We start from the raw sequence: 18017 nt of genomic DNA on the forward strand, positions 1-18017 counted from the left end.
TCAGTGGGAGAGCACATGCTTTGAATGCAGAAGGTTTAGTTTCTGGTGTCTAGCTAAAAGCACCTTCTGGAAGCACAGGTAGGAAAGACCCATCTCTGCTGGAGACCCTAGAGAACTACTGTAAGAGTAGATAATACTGAGCTGAGATGAGGGGTCTGACCTGGGGTAAGGAAGCAGCCTATGATCCTTAGGTACATTAAGAGGCTCCTACTTAATTGTTATTAAGAACTCTACCTAGTAGACCCGCTGAAATCCTGTTATCTTGCTGTGTAAGCGATGATTCTTCCTACATTAGTTAAATTATCTCTATCCTCAATACAAATGAGAAAGCAGAGAGTAAAAGAAGAAGTCCCTTTTGGCTCCTCTGTCTGTTCTCTTATTATGTAAATGAACCTGTTTGCATCAACTTTTATTGGTCTGTGACTGTAATAAATCAAATCAATCTATTCAAGGTTTTGCTTCATTTAAATTCTAATGAATTATTTCTATACCAGGCCTGCCTGCTGCAGTCTATCAAGCAGAACACAGCTTCCCGGCAGCTTAATAACCCTCCTGGTCTTTCAACCTACACAGGACTGCAACATCATGGAATGCACCTGGAGAAAGCCACAATAGGCAGCAGGCATGTGCCGGGCTTGGCAGATCAAGTTATGCAGGCCTGCTCTGCCCTGTGTGAAGCACCAGAAACACACCACATGAGGAACCTCATCTGAAAGTCTTGATGTTTCAACACTCCCCAGGCCTGGAATTCTTATAATCCCAGGTGGCCACTAACTTGAGTAAAAACAACCCTCAAGAGAACCAGCATCATGGTGGCTGCTTTGGAAAGAGCTGTTTAACATTCACAGTACAGGAACAGTTGGTTTGAAATTGGATCAGAAAACTGTACAGGTTTCCAAGCTCCTGGACATGCACATCCACAAATCAAAATGTCTGGCTGGAAAGGTTTATTTAAAACCATTCCAATGGAACCATGAGTGCGTGCTGTCAGTTTCTTTTGCCACCTTCAGAGTAGCTGCACTCATGTCTAGGCTACAGAAAGGCTGCATACTTCTGTTCTCAGGCAGACAGACCCCATTCTGCAAAAGAGGGACAATTAAGCCCCCTTCCCCACTTACAATTACGTATGTAGCAGCTAGAGAGGGATGATTTTGTCAGCAGCTCCCTCCCAAGTTCTTGTAGCTTGTTGTAGCTCTCCGTCCCACAAGTAGCTAAGGTTCCCTGGTCACCAGGAAACGAGTAAGCAGCTGGCCCATCAGAAGCGTTGCTGCTCCGGACCTCCGACAGCTGGTTCTTCACATCTGACATTTTACTGCGGACTTCGGCCATCTGGCTTTTCAACCTCTTCAGCATCTTCAAGTCTGGTGGAACACGCCACATGGCCTGGTGCCTCCGCTGATCCCTCTCTTTTAGAGAATAGGATGCTTGACAGAGAGCAAATGGCAAACAAGTTAGAAGCCCATCAAGACAATGTCTATAGACAGAGAGCAAATACCTGGGCCTTGCGCTGCGGAAGATGCCTTTTCTGCTCCCCAGCTGGTTTCACAATCACAGAGCCCAGGATTTCATTCTGTTGGCTGTTCTGTGTACACCACACATAATGGCAACTACAGAACCAGCACAAACCATGCAGTCTGCACAGCAGTAGTGAATGCAGTTGGAAGCCAATCAGATGTGGCCATGCAGGGACATCGGTGAAGGCAAACTGAAGCTGCACTGCCTTCACTCTGAAGCTCTGGGTTCTGCTCATCATGTGCATCTGGATATCCATCAGAATGCTCATTTAAGTCCTTAAATTTGCTGCAATTATCCCAGCTGCATTCCAACAAGACAGATATAATTTATCAGACCTCTTCCTCTGCCCACTCAAATAATCGCAACACATGTACCACGAAACATGGCAATGGAAATGGCAGAAAAGTTCGCTCCCCATCATCTCACTCCTAGCTGAAATTTAGAGCTCCCCTGTCAGTGGCCACCTTGTCATTATCCCCCTGCCTAAGAATCTGGGTAACTTCACAAGCCACTAAGCCATCTCTTTCTACTGATACATGAAGCCTGCTTAATTTTGTCAGACTGCAGCAGCCAAGTTCTGTTCCAGCCTCTCTCTCTCTCTTCCTATCTTTAGAGCTGACAGTATAAGAGGTGTTGCTATGGAAAGAAGAAAAAGTGTGTGTGTGTGTGTGTACCAGATGGATCATCATTTTATCCTCTGCTCTCTAAAGTCAACAAAATGGTTGTTTCAAAGTGACCTGAAACCAGGTATCAGTGGCTCCAGGCCAATTAACTCCCAACAAAATAAAAACATTAAAGTTTGACTTTCACTGGTTTGTAGCAACAAAAGGACATGTATGGTTAGGTCACCTTTCCTCTGGCACGTGCCCAGTTAAGGCTAAGATGCATCTCCAGTGTTTTAAAGACAGATATGGCAAACATGGTTGGTTTGCCCTGAGATCATGCCTGCCTCTCTAAGAGCTCAGATGGGCCATGGGTGAGGACTGCAGGCATCTTAAACAACACCAAGGAGAAGCATCTGCAACAGCAAGTATGCTACTAAAGGAAAACAAAACTGGAATGTATTATTAGAGAATTCTTAAACTGGACAACAACAGTAAGTTATGTGGACAACACTGGATAAAAACCCTAAGATATCTGGTTTAAGCCAAATGCCTACTTCCAACCTAATGCACACCCCCTTGGTTGTCTTCAGGGTTCGGGTTCAGCTTTCTCCAACCCAGTGCCCTCCAAATATTTTAAACTCCAACTCCCATAAACTTTGATAATTGGCCATGATGGCTGAAGCTGATGGAAGTTATGGTCTAAAACATCTTAGGAAATGAGGATGGGAAGAACTGAGGTTGGGGGAAACTGGTGCAGACTATAAATGCTTCCCAGAAAAAGAGCCTATGTGACAAGACACTAACCTAGTATTGCACAGCTTTAGCAGCCAATTCCAAGACACACAAAGGTTTCGACTTAAACACACAACTGGATGATTGAAGTACATTCTGTTGCTTCACATTAAAAACTATTCCAAGTATAGCAAAGCAAATTGAACAGGAAACCATTCAGAAAGCTCCATCCTGTAAATGCTGTTGATTGGATGGGGGGGCAGGTTCCAACCACTCACCTCTGTTCTGCAGCAGTGAAGCAGGAGGGCGCGGCTGTAGGCCCCACAGGTTTTCCATCCCATTCCTGTCCTTCAGGTCCAACAGGTGAATTAAAATCAAAGGGTCTATGTCAAGTAAGCTGCTACTGGCTGAAGAGCCTAGTGCGCTTCCTCCCCTCCTGGACATGCGGCTGCTTGCAGTGGGATAGCCGTGGCTCCCACCTGGAAGGAGAAGGAGAATGCTTAGTGTTTCTATAACGCTTTAAGAATGTCCAAAGCACTTCACATTCAGCAGTGGAGGCCTCTAAAGTCAGGGGTGGCTGCTGCCCATTGGGACTGGTGAGATGGAAGGCAGAGAGACTAACAGGAGGTGGAGTCAGAGCCAATGATAGTTCTAATTTTGTTCCCACCTTTCTCCCTGCTTAGTTGTACAAGGGCAACACCAACACTGAGGAGGAGGAAGGCAGGCAGGTGGAGGCTGGCTGAGGGCAGGTTGAGGTTGGTGGGGCAGTGGCCCGTCCGCTGCAGTTGCCAACCTCCACTCCCCCATATAGCGAATTCAGTACAGTATGTGTGTCTGACAGGATTGTAGCCAAACTACTCTTGGTGCAAAAGTCTGTGCAGGGAAACAATGCATCTAGTTGCCAGCTGTAAGTTAGTTGAATGGGGAAAATAAACACCCATATAAAAACCCACTAAGGGGCTCTGGCAAAGCAGATGATTAAGAACACGCAATTAGCAAAACTGGAGATTCCTCAGAATTGAGTGGGTTACAGACAGACACCAGTGAGGGAGGATTTTACAGACAGCAAACACTTTTAAAAAGAGAAGGCTAGGGAACACAATCAATCACTTAGTTCTGCAGACATTATGCCTCCACCTCTGTTCCTGTAAAGGGGGTGGTATTAATCAGCTAAATATGAATTAATTTCCTGGCTCAGAAGGAATTCTAACAGAGGTATAATTTAACTGTCATATGCCAGTGATTGCTATCTGAGCCACAATAGGATTTAGACAGTTATCAGGAGAACTGCAATACAACACCATCAACGCTTCCCTCCCAACAGGATAATTGACAGATCTTTGCTAGAACTGGTATCTTAAGTGCTTATTTAAAAAGAAACCTTCCAAGAGCTTTCAAAAATCCCAGTCACATTAGAAGAATCTGTGTCTGAATTAGTCAAATTTAGAGGCACTATTCCCTTGGATTCCTCTCCACTTGATACTTAAGAGGTTCACACATTTCATCCCTTCCTCACCCCAGTTAAGGAAGCTTATGCAGTAAGATCATACTGTTTAAGATAAAGTGTCAACACTCCCAAGGGTAAAGGAAAATGAGTAAAAGGCAAAAGAGGAAATCAATCGCTGGCTCTACTTAAGAGTACTTTTTTTCCTTTTCTTTTAAAAAAAGACTGGGAAGCGTCAGCACTCCATTGATGCGTTTTTTAAAAGCCCTTAAGGAAATTCAGCTGCAAACCTCCCATGACTGTGAGCCAATGGGAAGACTGCCCTACATTGCAATAATCTCCACATACGGTACATGATGCAGCAGTTCCAAAAATAGAAAATCCTGCAGTATACACAGCTCTGCGTTGCCTCTGACGTGGCAGTGAGAGAACAAGGAGAAGGATGGAAAGGAGGCTCCGTATACTAAGATGCAGTTTCATGAAAAAAGGGTCCCATCCATACCCGAGGCACCTGCTGCGGCAGAAGCTGCCTCCTCCACAATATCTCCTTCCTCCAACTCCATGTTGTGATTGTATTCCACATCATTTTCCCCAGACCTAAGAAAGAATTTAAACAAAAACAAAGAGCTCCTTTTAAGCCTTTGTTCTGAAAAATTACTTGTGCTTAAAAGAATTTCATAGATTTGAAACTGCACAGATTAGCAAATTCATTGTTATGGGATAAAACCACTCTTTCATACATGTACTTACATCACTCAAGTACTAACATCTGAGGCTGTCCATATATGCAGCAGAATGAAGCAGGAGAGTCCCAGGGTGATGGAATGGATTCTACCCCTTCAGCTGCTTCAATACTTCCTACAAATCAGTGTATCCAAAAGGTTCTAGCTTTGCTAGTTTTCTTCTTGCAGGAAGACTTGTTTTTTTCTAGCCTTTAACATTTCCATTTCCACAACAGAATTCCCCCATCCTCTCCCCCTGCACCCTCCCCAAATCTGTTCTAGATAGCTTGGGGAACCCCCCAGAACAGATTTTAGGGGGCACATAGGGAGATGAGAGATGGAGGGCAAGTTCGATTGCATGACCACAAGTGTGCTGAATATCCACTTAACTCCCACTTACACTCTGAAGTGGTACAGTTCATTCTGCTATCTCAATCAATCAATGGATCAATCATTTTATTTGTATGCTACCTTTCCAAAGTTAAAACCATGCTCAAGGCGGATTGCAACATATAAAAAATAGAAAACTACAAGCTTAACAAAAGTAGTAATAAGCAATAAACAAAACATCAAAAAATACACAACCAGACTGAACCATTTTCACATGAATCATTAGATCCGAAACATATATTAAAAATTTAATAACAACAACCCCAACAAAACTCGTAAACAATACCATAGTGCTAAAAATGCTCATTCTGCTCATTCATCACTATCTCAGCCCTTGAACTCTCATTCTATTAAAAGCATAGACCACTGGGGGGGGGACATCACATTTGAAATGTACAGGCATGTAGTCTTAGAAAGAAGCCAAATATTTGTAAGTGCAGACTGCTTCAATGTTACAGGTGCCACACAATACTTATTCTGCACCTCTGTGCTGCCTCTCCAGACATTTTTCTTTAGGCAAGCCTTTCCAGACATGTAGAACTGGACATGAATTTTAATCTCTTTTTAGCTTGTTGATTTTCATTATCTTCTGAATGTTTTTCAATACCTGTCCTTTTATTGATAATTATGTTGGGTTTTTTTGTAAACTGCTTACAGGTTTTATGGCAGCCATGCGCTGTCTGAATTTTGTTAATAAATAAAATAAACACAAATTTGATTACAGTGTTTCATTTGTCCTTATGCTTTGTTAGCTGCCTTGGGAGCAACAATAATGTAAGGGTAGGATTTCCCCTCCCACCCCGCCTCCAAATGGAAGGTGCTTCCATTTCGAAAGACAACAAAGATGGCAGAACAAGAACAGGGTCTCTTACATGGTCTCTTCATCAATATCATTTTCTTCTGTGTTGCTGGTCGCTGTGGAACTAGCTGAAGAGCTGCTGCCATCCAGGTGGTTTGCCTCATCCTCCCCAACAAGATCGACATCAAGGTCCCCATCTGAGAGTTCATGCTGCAGTCAAGAGTATGCAAAAATGGCTCTGAAATAATGCTTCTGTGTGCAGTGCGGAGCAGGGGCAGCCAACATGCTGCTCTCCAGTTGGTAGCCCATGAACTTCCATCAGCCCCGGCCAGCGTGGCCAACAGTCAGGGGATTATGGAGTCTACATCACTTGGAGAGGACCATGTCAGTTATCCTGGTGCAGAGAAAGCAGTGACACTAATGTTTAGCTGGTTAACTGGAAATAAGGAACTCTGGAAGCAGGTTTCCCACAGGCATCTGGCTGAACCCTGTGGGAACAGGATTCTTGTCTAGATGGCCCATCGGTCTGATCCAGCAGGCATATCCTTATGTAAGCTAGGAACACACAGGACTCTGCCCATACCCCTAGAATTCCAGGGGTAGCTGGCCCTATTCCAGAATCAGAGATCTGCTGATGCCTGGAGCATGGTAGAACAGGACTTTCCTCTCACAGCATGGAATGAACAAGAGTAATGTCTATTGGCTTGCTAACTGTAGCAAGTAAGAGGGACAGAGTACTCAAGAACATCCGCATCCTTGGAAGAAAGGCATGGTATTAGGTACAGAACTGAGCTCCCTGAGAATCTCTACTTTGATTAAAAACATTTTTTCTAGGTCTTATTGATTAAAAACAGATACTGTATGTCTGAAACTGCCTTCTGAAATCTCCAAAGCCAAGGTGGAGGTCAATGAATAAGGTTTCCACGACTATCAAGAAACTGAATACATTATACAAGATAGTAGAATTCAGCAACACTAAACACAGATTTGCATGCTCTGGGCACAGACATTGAAAGGGTGTGTATTTCAGCACTGATAAAAGGCTCCTTTACCAGATGTCCCTCAGTACCACCCAGCATGTAATCTATTTTGAAATTCAAACAACACAGCAACAGTTAGCAAAACAGGTTGGCTACTATTTTCAGATGTGTGCCTGTGATCTACCCTTTTCTGCTTACCAAGCACAACCCCTCTCCATTAGCACAGGCTGATCTATAGGAATTGGGATTTGCTCCCACAATAAATAGTGATGGTCAACAACTTGGATGGCTTTGAAAGAGAGTCCGACAAATTCATGGAGAAGAAGGCTATCAGTGGCCAATAACCACATGCGCCGTGTTCTCCCCTTCACCATCAGAGGCAGGATGCCTCTGAATGCCAGTTGCTGGGATTCACAAGTGAGGAGAGCCTTGTTGCTGCGCTCAGCTTCTTATTCTGGGCTTCTCAGAAGAAGCATCTAGTAGGCCACTGTGAAACCAGGATGCTGGACTACAGGGGCCATTGACATGATCTCATGTTTGGTCATTACAGCAAATTCACCACGGCAGGAGAGGAGGATTCTTACATTGAAGTCTTCATACTGTATTTTTTCTTCCTCGTCATCCTTTGCTTCTCTAGCAGATGCTGTGCTGGCCACAGCCTCAATATGCACTTCCGAGTTTGATCCTGACTTCTTAGGTCTTGCTTCTGGACCATCATCACTTTGTGGGCTGAGGTGAGTATCAGGGGGAGACATGCCACGGGATTTCTGGGTACGAGAAAGCTCGATTGCAAGCCTCTGTCATTTAAAAAATTAAAAGAAAATAAAGCATACACATATGGAAAACAGAAGGCATAGGTTTAATGTAGCCAACATTCTTTATACAGTCATACCTTGGAAGTCTAACGGAATCCATTCCGTAAGTACATTCGACTTCCAAAACGTTCAGAAACCAAAACACAGCTTCTAATTCCTGCAGCCAATCGGAAGCCACAGACGTTTGGCTTCCAAAAATTGTTTGAAAACCAGAACACTCACTTCAGGGTTTTGATTGTTCAGGAGCCGATTTGTTCGGGAGCCAAGGCATTTGAGATCCAAGGTACGACTGTAATACTAAACCAGTTGTTCACAAGCCGCATGGTGACTGACCGTGCAGCAAGAGCTGTGATGCCATGAGAAAATAATTAGATATTCCCTAGTGCCCAAGTTACATACCCAAAGAGATTACCCACCCCACTCCTGATTCACTGTTCTCTTTCCAATTAGCCTCTCCTGGAGACAGCTAGCTCTGACACATCTCTACAATGGATGTGATTGGATCAATCACTCCAGATGCACAGATTCAGCAGCTTTACCTGCCTGCGAAAGCACACCTAGATCAGTGACTCATGCAGAAATTCAGAGGTAGGTCCTTCTAAAGGCAAACAGCTCTTGCACATCTGGAGAGGTGCTGTAGCACAAAGGGTAGAGCAGGCATCCTCAACCTCGACTCTCCAGATTTTTTTTGGTCTACAACTCCCATGATCGCTAGCTAGCAGGACCAGTGGTCAGGGATGATGGGAACTGTAGTCTCAAAACATCTGGAGGGCCAAGGTTGAGGAAGCCTGGGGTAGAGCACATGCTTTGCATGCAAAAAGGTCCTTGGTTCAATCCCCAGTGGCATCTTCAGGTAGTAGTGGGAATGCCGCATCTGAAACTACTGCTGCCTCTCAGTGTAGACCGTACTGAGCTAGATGGACCAATGTTATGACTCGGCATAACATATAGACCCAAGTGTAAATTGAAGCATGCTTCCAATTTCAAAATACAGAAAATAAGAAAGGTTCCTCAACCCTCAGAAGTCTGGGAAACAAGCACAACACACTAACATTCATGATTTCATTGTTCAAATTAGCCCAATACACTTGCCCCCCCCCCAAATATCAGCCACCCACTTTAGTTAATGGCATTGTCCCTCAAATTTAGCATTCATGTGTCACAATGCTGCTTACCTCTTTAAGGTTATTTATCTGTTGGACATAGCTTGTCTGAGCAGCTTCCAGCTGAGAAATGTACCAGTGCTGATCCCGACATTTCTGGAAGAAGGTGGGTGACCGCACCTGGAACCTTGTGGGGGACAGAAGGAGGGGAAGACTTCACAATGCTTACAAAAGTCCCATACAAGAATAATGCATGTTCTATTAGCAGTTGGGTTCTCTACCAAGCTGTGACAGCAACCTTGTGTCACTATTGTTAAAGAAGAATCTGAAAAGAGGGACAGAGCCACCCAGCTTCATCCGCTAAAAATTTAGGCTGCCAATTTAAATCAGTGAATTAAATCAGCTAAAGCTTAAAGGTTACACTTTTTTTTTACTGATGCTTATTTTGCTTCTGAAGTGCTACTGTAACAGAGATAAAAATTATAGTGGACGCTCGGGTTGCGAACGTGATCCATGCAGGAGGCACGTTCACAACCCACAGAGTTCGCAACCTCCAGCGCCGTGTCTGCGCACACGGGGGTCGTGATTTGACACTTCTGCGCATGCACCAAAACCCGGAAGTAACCCATTCCGGTACTTCAGGGTTCGGTGCGGTACGCAACCCGAAAACGCACAACCCGAAGCATCTGTAACCCGAGGTATGACTGTATTAGAGATTATCCTTCCCTGTAACAGTGACAGGTAGCTTGCATCTATTAAGCTGCAAAGTCCTCATACATTAAAAGGCACCAACTTGGAGGTCGAGCCAATATTCACATTTATTGGGCAATGATCACTCAATTAAAATTCTTGAGAACTTTTTAAGAGACAGGCCTACTAAACAAGTTAAATTGAACTCCCCTCACCATTACGACACTACATAATAGAATGAGGCAAGGGCTGCTCCCCCACCATATAGGATGTAGTTCCAAAAGGTTCATTTTTCTACTGTCCATCCTCAAAAAGCTATCTGTGGTCATCTTGCACCTTTACAGCACTTGCACAGTAGGCCTCTCCCATACCTTAAGATGACAGTATCATTCTGCCTGTTTAAGTAGCCCTCATTAGCAAGCAAGTCCAGTCGAAAGAACCTGTTGTAACCCCAGCACTCGCCAACTTCAAAATCAGATGCAAACTCTCGAATGATATTTTTAGCAGGATCATTAGTGGATTGGTGGACCATTTCGACACGGTATTCATACCTACAAAACAAAAATGCCACAGGCAAACAGAAGATAAATCACCCAATGCTAGACCTGACCTTATGTGGAACCATACATTAACATCAATAAATTTTATAGTGCCACCCATGTATATGGCATTTTGCAAGGAATGAGAGGACAGAGCCTGGCCCTCAGGGGTTTACATTCTGTGTATTGACACAGGAGGAAGTGGAAGGGAAATGAAGCAGTGGCAAAAAGGGGAAGAATACGTAGTTACTTCAGTTATAATTGCTGAGCTTCGTTACAGTAATTGTTGGTTCAATTATATCCTGTTACATTTCACTAATTAATAAATTTCCATCAAATAGCAAGCATGTCATCTTTCTATCAGCTTTTAGTTTTATTTTAAAAAAAAACCACAGACACAAACTTGCATTTCAATGCATGGCTGCCCTCACAGGGTAGCCTACAAGTCACATGAAAATACAACTAAATAAAAAACCACAACAGCAGCACTACTAATCAGCCAAATGCAGACTTGAATACCGTAAGTGTGTCTTCAGCCTTTTTTCAAACACTAGCAACAGTGAGGCCATAGATATCATCCTGGGATATTTAAAAAATGCTGATGTGATGGGTGCATGGATAAGAGTATACACTGAGGTAACAACCAATGCCAGACAGCCATGGTGGCCCACTGTAGCCATCGCCAACCTGAAACTGATGGGTTGTTGAGAGTCCAACATCTTATCTGGAGGGCACACCTGACAGAAGGGGGTAAGAACAACCGGTGCAACCATGGCTACAACTGTCTTCAAACAAAGAAAACCAAAGCACCAAAACAACAGCAACAATAACTTTCTCATAAAAGACAGTATAGTGAAGTAGAAGCTCCTACTAGTGGGTAATTCGGTATTAAAATACAGTTTTCGAACAGAAAGCGTTCCGGAAGTCCGTTCAACCTCCAAACGTTCGGAAACCAAGGCACGGTTTCCGATTGGCTACAGGAGCATCCTGCAGCCAATCAGAAGCCGCGCTGGACGTTCAGCTTCTGAGACAAAGTTTGCAAACTGGAATACCTACTTCCGGGTTTGCGGCTTTCAAGTTCCAAGTTGTTCGTGAACTAAGCTGTTTGAAAACCAAGGTATGACTGTACTATCAAAATGATTTAAAATATGAAGAGACAAAAAAACCCATAACCAACCTTCCTATCTTATTTCAAAAAAGCACATTTATTAGCTATAGCTTACCTCCCAAAACTCAAGCAATCTAATTGAAAACCAACCCCTGAAAAACTAGGATTGGGGACCAGGGTTTCTATTCAGATCAGGGCTGAGGAAACTTTGGCCCTCCAGATGCTATTGGACTCCAATTCCCATGAGCCTGAATAGCCAATTGTTAGATATGATGGGAATTGTAGTTCAGCAACATGTTGGGAGGGCCACAGGTTTCTTAGTTCAGGTTCAGATTGACAGGAGTGACAGGCTTAGTTCCTTGTCAAGGACACAATCTGGCTGTGGATGTTTTGAACCCTTTGAATCAGAGCTGTGCTTAAAAAGCTGCTTAGGGACTGAATTCTTGATGACCTAGTATCTATGGTAATTTTTTGGCAGGTAACCTCTATCTCACCTGAAAGACAGGCTGGTCAGCCACTTGGCTGCATTTGAAATCAGTTTCCCACTCTAATTAATAGAGCTCTTAATAGAGCTCTTCAGACCAAGTTCAGCACAACACCTCTGTCAAATATTCCCTTCTTGCCAAATATGACCATGAAAGTACGTTACTTAAGCCACTTTCCCCACAAGCAGAGGGCATTTAAGCCAAAAGTCACACACACTCAGAATGTCCAATAAAGTATTTAGCAGTCCTTGTTAGAGCTAGCTGTCCCAGTGTGGAGCCTGGAAGCAGGACATAAGGACAACGTAAGGCAGATGGGGAGCAGCATTCTCCCCACCCGTGATTCCAAGCAACTGGTATTCAGACGCATTCTGCCTCTAACAGTGGAGGGAAAATAGCTATCATGGCGAGTAGTAGCCATTGATGGTCTTATCCTTTACAGGAAATGCCCTAGTGAATTTTCAGAAAATGAAGGTGGCTGAAGAAGATTCTGAGATGTACAACTCTTTTTTTTCCCCTCTCCATCTCCCCAATGGCTAGCTAGATCAGAGATATGCAAATATGCTGAATTTGCATGACTGATATAGGCAATAGAATCCTGCTCTGGGATGCCCAGGCACATAATTTTGGTCACAGAATCCACAGAGTTTTGGAAAAATCTAACATGGCTCATTCAGATGGGTGGGGTTTAAATAATAAATTATTATTATTATTCAAGGGCAGTCTAGAAAAGTGCTGATATTCTGCAACTCTTAACATAACTGGCTTATATCTGCCCGTCCATAAACAATATAACCTTTAAATCCCAGCTTGATCACCAAGATCAGGCATCCCCAAACTGCGGCCCTCCAGATGTTTTGGCCTACAACTCCCATGATCCCTAGCTAACAGGACCAGTGGTCAGGGATGATGGGAATTGTAGTCCAAAACATCTGGAGGGCCGAAATTTGGGGATGCCTGACCAAGATCATCTATAGGATTTGCTGGTAGTCCTGAGTTGGGTGAGGGTTATTTGACATCAGCACAAAACTGAGCCTTCAGTGTTATTAGCCCTTTCTTCAATAATGGAGACTTCCAATAGAGACTTGGCAGGACTTCTATACTAACCTTCAAAAGTTTTCTGAAATATTTTCTTTGCCCCCAGGCTTATGCAGAAAATAAGACAAATGTTTTCCACTGAATAGTCAGCTGGTGATCCGTTTTATTTTGTGTGGTTTTACTGTATTAGAATTATTGTCAACTGATTTGATTTTTTTAAATGAAATTGTGGTATACAAATATTTGTATAAATAAAGTAAATAAACAAGCTCTGATCCAAGGGAAAGTTTCCTCAACATAAATGTGCCAGGCAATTTTCAACAATTCTGCTTTGCCTTATCATATGCAAAGACTTACTCCAGAGGATTGGGGACCATTCAGAACAGGGTAGGAAGTGTTGTGGGAGGGGGGGCTCAGGGGGAACTGGAAAAAACACCACATCATTTCCATTCATAGAAACCTCTTCTGAACCAAAACCCTTTCCACACACAAAAAGGACTCTTTGGATCGAGCAGAGTTTTTGGTGAAGACCCCTAAAAGATTGGACTAAGTAATACTGCCTAGGTTCTTTACTACAGAATGACATGGTTTGATCATACATTTCATGTTTGGTCAGACACATCGTTTAACTAGTCTCCCTGCTTCCTCCCTCCAACATTACCACAGACACAAAGTGAAACCCTATTCCAAACACAGGGGGAAATAGTGATTGTTCTTACTTGGATGTTTCTGGCAATCCAGCTGACAGCTCGAGAAACACAGATAAATAATAGCCTCGCACCACTCCGTTTCCATCCTTTAAAAATGTTAAAATCAAAGTTAGTTTGTTACAACATGCTTACTACCTGCCAAATGAGATTTCAAAGTTCATAATTCAGCTTCCTGCAATTATTGAAAATACAGCTGAAGTGGGCTTTTACCTGATGCACAGTTCTGGAGAGTCTAAACTGAGAAAGAATGCTTCCCCCCACCGCCACCACCAATGCTTAAATACTATCAAGAAATTGGTGATCTGTTTGAGGGGGTTTTACATCACAGAAACCACTTGTGCACTGAAGCCCCAAATGTATTATGGCACATTGGCCTCAAAAGCCAAGCACTAGCACCACAGCACCTGAGCCACTAGCCCCTCCTATGGGTGCAGCTTGGTGCATGTTCAAATAAACAGAACTTGGATGTTTCTCCTTCTTATGGTAATAGTTTATCATTGTTTCTCCTTATGGTAACCTCTTCTCCCATTTGTTAATAATTGTGTGTGTGTGTGTGTGTGTGTGTGTGTGTGTGTGCGTAGAACAATTTTTCATATAAACCAGTAAGAACAAGAGACAACCAAGGAAAAGGTGTGGGAGAAAAAAGAAGAGGGGATGAGTAAACCCTGTTAGCATGCTTCCCTATCTTACAATATGCTGTTTGTATACCACTTCCCACACAGCCTGGTTGGTCTTAAGGAGGTATTTCTGGAATAGATTTGAAGAGGGGACTTCAATCTCCATGTCAGGGCTGCCTTGTCATGTTAGATCAGGACTTTATGGCCACCATGACAAGCATGGGGCTATCTTACTATTTCGTCGGCCCAAACATAGAGTTGGTTATATGTTCAACCTGGCTCCCGTGACAGGGTGGAGTCAGCATGATCCAGGAGAGAAAATGAATATGTGTCTTCCCCAGCACTTTCCAACGGAGACTTTGCCATCACTGGAAGAGATCCACCTTGTTCTCCCTTCAGTACTGGTGGTGAGGAAGATATTTATGCACGGCATGGCATCCTCACTCAGGGTCAGCACTATGAAACACCCTCACAGGTGCAATCAGCTATGTTCACACACAATTGGATAAATCTTCAGGTTTTTGAGGTATAATTGGTGTTGGGGAGGTATTATATTCTCCTATATTTATTGATAAGCAGCCATTTGATGTTTTCCATGTTTTTATGATTGATCTATTGCTTTATGTCATTAGCTGTCCTGTGCTCTCTTTTTGGAGGAAGACAGAAAAATGTCAAATAAATAAAAGATAGTATAAAGTCACACAGTGCTGCTTCATGCAAATAGATTGGCGTAAGTAAGGAACCCAAATGACTAGATATTTTCCTTCCTGTTGCCTCTGCCAAAAGGCTGCCCTTTCATATGCTGCCAACAGACATAAGCCTTCAGTCTGTTACACAACCAGTGGGCAGAGATTTTTCTTCCAGCCTTGGAGTACTAACTTATTTGCCACCATGAATAAGCGCCCCCAACAGCCAAACATGCTGCCCCTCCTCAGTTAGGCCCCATACAATCGGAACGTGGTTCAACAAAATGTTTATACCCACAATCTGGAAAAATTTCTTCAGTGTTGTGGTAATGCAATATTATAATGCGAAAAAATCTTGCATTTTTAAAAGCTGAATATTTCCTCTAGGCCTCACTGCTTGGAAATAATATCACCAGCATCTAAAGGTCCAAAATCTAGAAAACTAAAATTGACATTGTGTGCATGGCCTCCCTCTTACGGTTTCTGTTCTTTGTCACTTTGTTCTATCCACTAGGCAGCCACAACTGCAAGGTTTTTTCTTTCCTCCATTTTACCATTTTATTTGAAAACAGAAGCTGTATAAAAGCTATTGGCAAAGTTCCTAACCTGCATAATACATCCTGAGCACAGATTTTTGGCTTTTCTACAGAGGCAACTTCAAGGGTTGTATCAAAGATTCAAATCTTAGCAAAATTCTAAGCTTTCAGAATAATCAGTTAACATGTGAGGTGCCATGCAATAAATAAGTAATTGTTTACATTGCCTGTCAATGTAATGTCTTTTCTTTTTTGCCTTATTCCTGTGGCCATTACATGCTTGCTTTACAGATTCACCCTGTTATAAATATGTTTTTATCCATGTGGTGAATAGGGCAAACATGAAACTGGGTAAATGTTGCTGCTAGAGAAAAAACATAACAACGTTAAAAAGTATCCCAGAGGTGATTGGCCTAAAAAAAATAAGGGGCTTGTGATCCATCTGTAGTACTGAACGGAAACTGCTTGCAATATCCAAGCTGCTTTTTAGAAAATGGTCCTACCGTACTATGAGGTATTTTAGTGATCGCTTTTCTTCTGGTGCATCCCTGGTATATCAAATCATGAGGGCTCTTTTTTCAAGACTCCCCCCATTATGTTTAAATATTCTTTTAAATATTAGTTCCAGGTAATTAACCCAGAGAGTGACATCATTGGTTTCTGGAAGTTGTACCTCAGGACTACTCATAAGAATAGAACACTGCAGGGCAAGTAATGGATCACAATGCACCAGGAGTGAGGTTATGACCAAGATTTCAGTAGCTGTTTGTTAACAGTATCAGCCACACTCACTGGATAAACCTTGAGCCTCCAGCAAAGCCCAGAAACTTGAAGAGGTGGACTGTAAACTGGATCTGCCCGCTGGCGTAAAGTGCTGTTGAGATATGAGAAATGAATATTCAGTGCAAAGGTTAAAGTAAGTCTTTCAACACAAATGGGAGGGTCGTCATCTCTAGAGCATGCATTCCTTAATGTGCATTTTCAAACCTAAGGAAATATAAAATAATTATTCACTAGGATCCACTCTCTCAATACACACCATTAGAATTTTCTTTAGCAGCCATTACATTATGCAAAACCATTTCCATGTTCTGTTCTATGCCTCACTCCTCTTTATTCTTTTCCAAGGCTTTTATTATAAACTCCCTCATAGTTCTCTCTTTCACACCTCAAAAGCAAATTTGATGCTTCCTTATATTTGTGCACACCCTCCTATCTTGAAGAAGACAGTAGGATAGAGTAGCCAATGTGTGCCCTCCAGTTGATGTTGCACTATAACTCATATCAAACACAATCACCGGCCATGGCGGCTGGAACTGATGGGAATGGGACTCCAACAACTTCTGGGGGAGATCATGTTGGTACCCATATAGTGGCACAAAAGCCTGACCCCACTCATTCTAAATGGATTGTGGCTATTTGATGTTCGTGAAATGTACCCTGCACATGCTCAGAAGCACCCTCTAGCGAGGAAGGTGATAAATACAGTCACTGCAAACATAAGATATGGGAAACTCTGACTTCAGAGTTTGACACTTGTTTCTGAAAAACAGATTTTGGATCCCCAGTTACCACAGAGAACAAATTAAGCATCGTGTTCAGTTCTTTTTTTCCAGCTGGGAAATTGAGCTGGTTACATAAACCAATCTGGCGGATAATTCATGCTCTTCTGAAGGGGAACAATCTGTTGAACAGATAGATTCTGTTCAATATTTCAATATGTCACTGCAACAGGAACAACAACAGGAGGAGGAGTTAGCAAGGGATAAAAGATCCTCCTCCCTTAGTCAGAGGTTTGCACACAGAACACTTATCGTACAACTTAATGCAGGCATCCCCAAACTGCGGCCCTCCAGATGTTTTGGCCTACAACTCCCAAGATCCCTAGCTAACAGGAGCAGTGGTCAGGGATGATGGGAATTGTAGTCCAAAACATCTGGAGGGCCGAAGTTTGGGGATGCCTGACTTAATGTGTTCTGGAATTGAAACCCTGCCAGTAGCAACAGGCTTAGCCCAACCTCTGATTAAACTCTAGGATCACACCCAAGCTAGCTAGAATCCCACTTCTTGGTAAGTCATGTCCCTACCTGAAGTTCTCCAAGACAAAGGTAGTTGAATCATATGCAGGAACCAACTCACTACAGGAAGGAAAATAACAGGTAAGACTTGAAAGTGCAAGGTAAGAAAAATATTTACTTACCGTACCAAGAACATGACTGGCATACAAATGACTTTCCAAATGCCCCTAAAAAACTGCAGGAAGTTTCCAAAGTTCACTCACAACATTACTAAAAAGGATGGTAACAACTTGTTAGGCCATCAGTTTTGTTGCAATAGTGATTGTACCCTTAGCTTTATTATGCAGTCATGTTGAACAAACTTAGCCTATACTCTGGCGGCCTGAGACACACCAAAGTCAAATAAACATTGTTGGTCCTACTTCAGGTGTTTGCTTTTAGCAACACTGAGTGCAGTGGAGCCTGCAACCCACTCCTAAACTATCGGT

The 18017-nt window shown here is 42.9% G+C and overlaps 1 protein-coding gene across 9 annotated transcripts in view; it reads right to left on the reverse strand.

Annotated features, from left to right (window-relative positions):
- TRIM37 (tripartite motif containing 37) overlaps positions 1 to 18017 on the reverse strand; it is a 54752-nt gene that overhangs the window by 9999 nt on the left and 26736 nt on the right. For all 9 annotated transcript variants that reach the window (XR_004694011.2, XR_004694012.2, XR_004694013.2 and 6 more), the window contains 10 exons: positions 17599 to 17649; positions 16304 to 16385; positions 13682 to 13758; positions 10167 to 10346; positions 9178 to 9292; positions 7772 to 7984; positions 6281 to 6417; positions 4799 to 4893; positions 3131 to 3331; positions 1119 to 1424 (listed from right to left, as the gene is read on the reverse strand). Coding sequence is in view for 6 of the 9 variants with exons in the window: in XM_060283095.1 (XP_060139078.1) it covers positions 1119 to 1424; positions 3131 to 3331; positions 4799 to 4893; positions 6281 to 6417; positions 7772 to 7984; positions 9178 to 9292; positions 10167 to 10346; positions 13682 to 13758; positions 16304 to 16385; positions 17599 to 17649 (1457 nt within the window). In the remaining 3 variants the exon portion in view is untranslated. The remainder of the gene's footprint in view (positions 1 to 1118; positions 1425 to 3130; positions 3332 to 4798; positions 4894 to 6280; positions 6418 to 7771; positions 7985 to 9177; positions 9293 to 10166; positions 10347 to 13681; positions 13759 to 16303; positions 16386 to 17598; positions 17650 to 18017) is intronic.

This window comes from Zootoca vivipara, chromosome 15 (genome assembly GCF_963506605.1).
Source record: "Zootoca vivipara chromosome 15, rZooViv1.1, whole genome shotgun sequence".
Classification (NCBI taxonomy): Eukaryota; Metazoa; Chordata; class Lepidosauria; order Squamata; family Lacertidae; genus Zootoca; species Zootoca vivipara.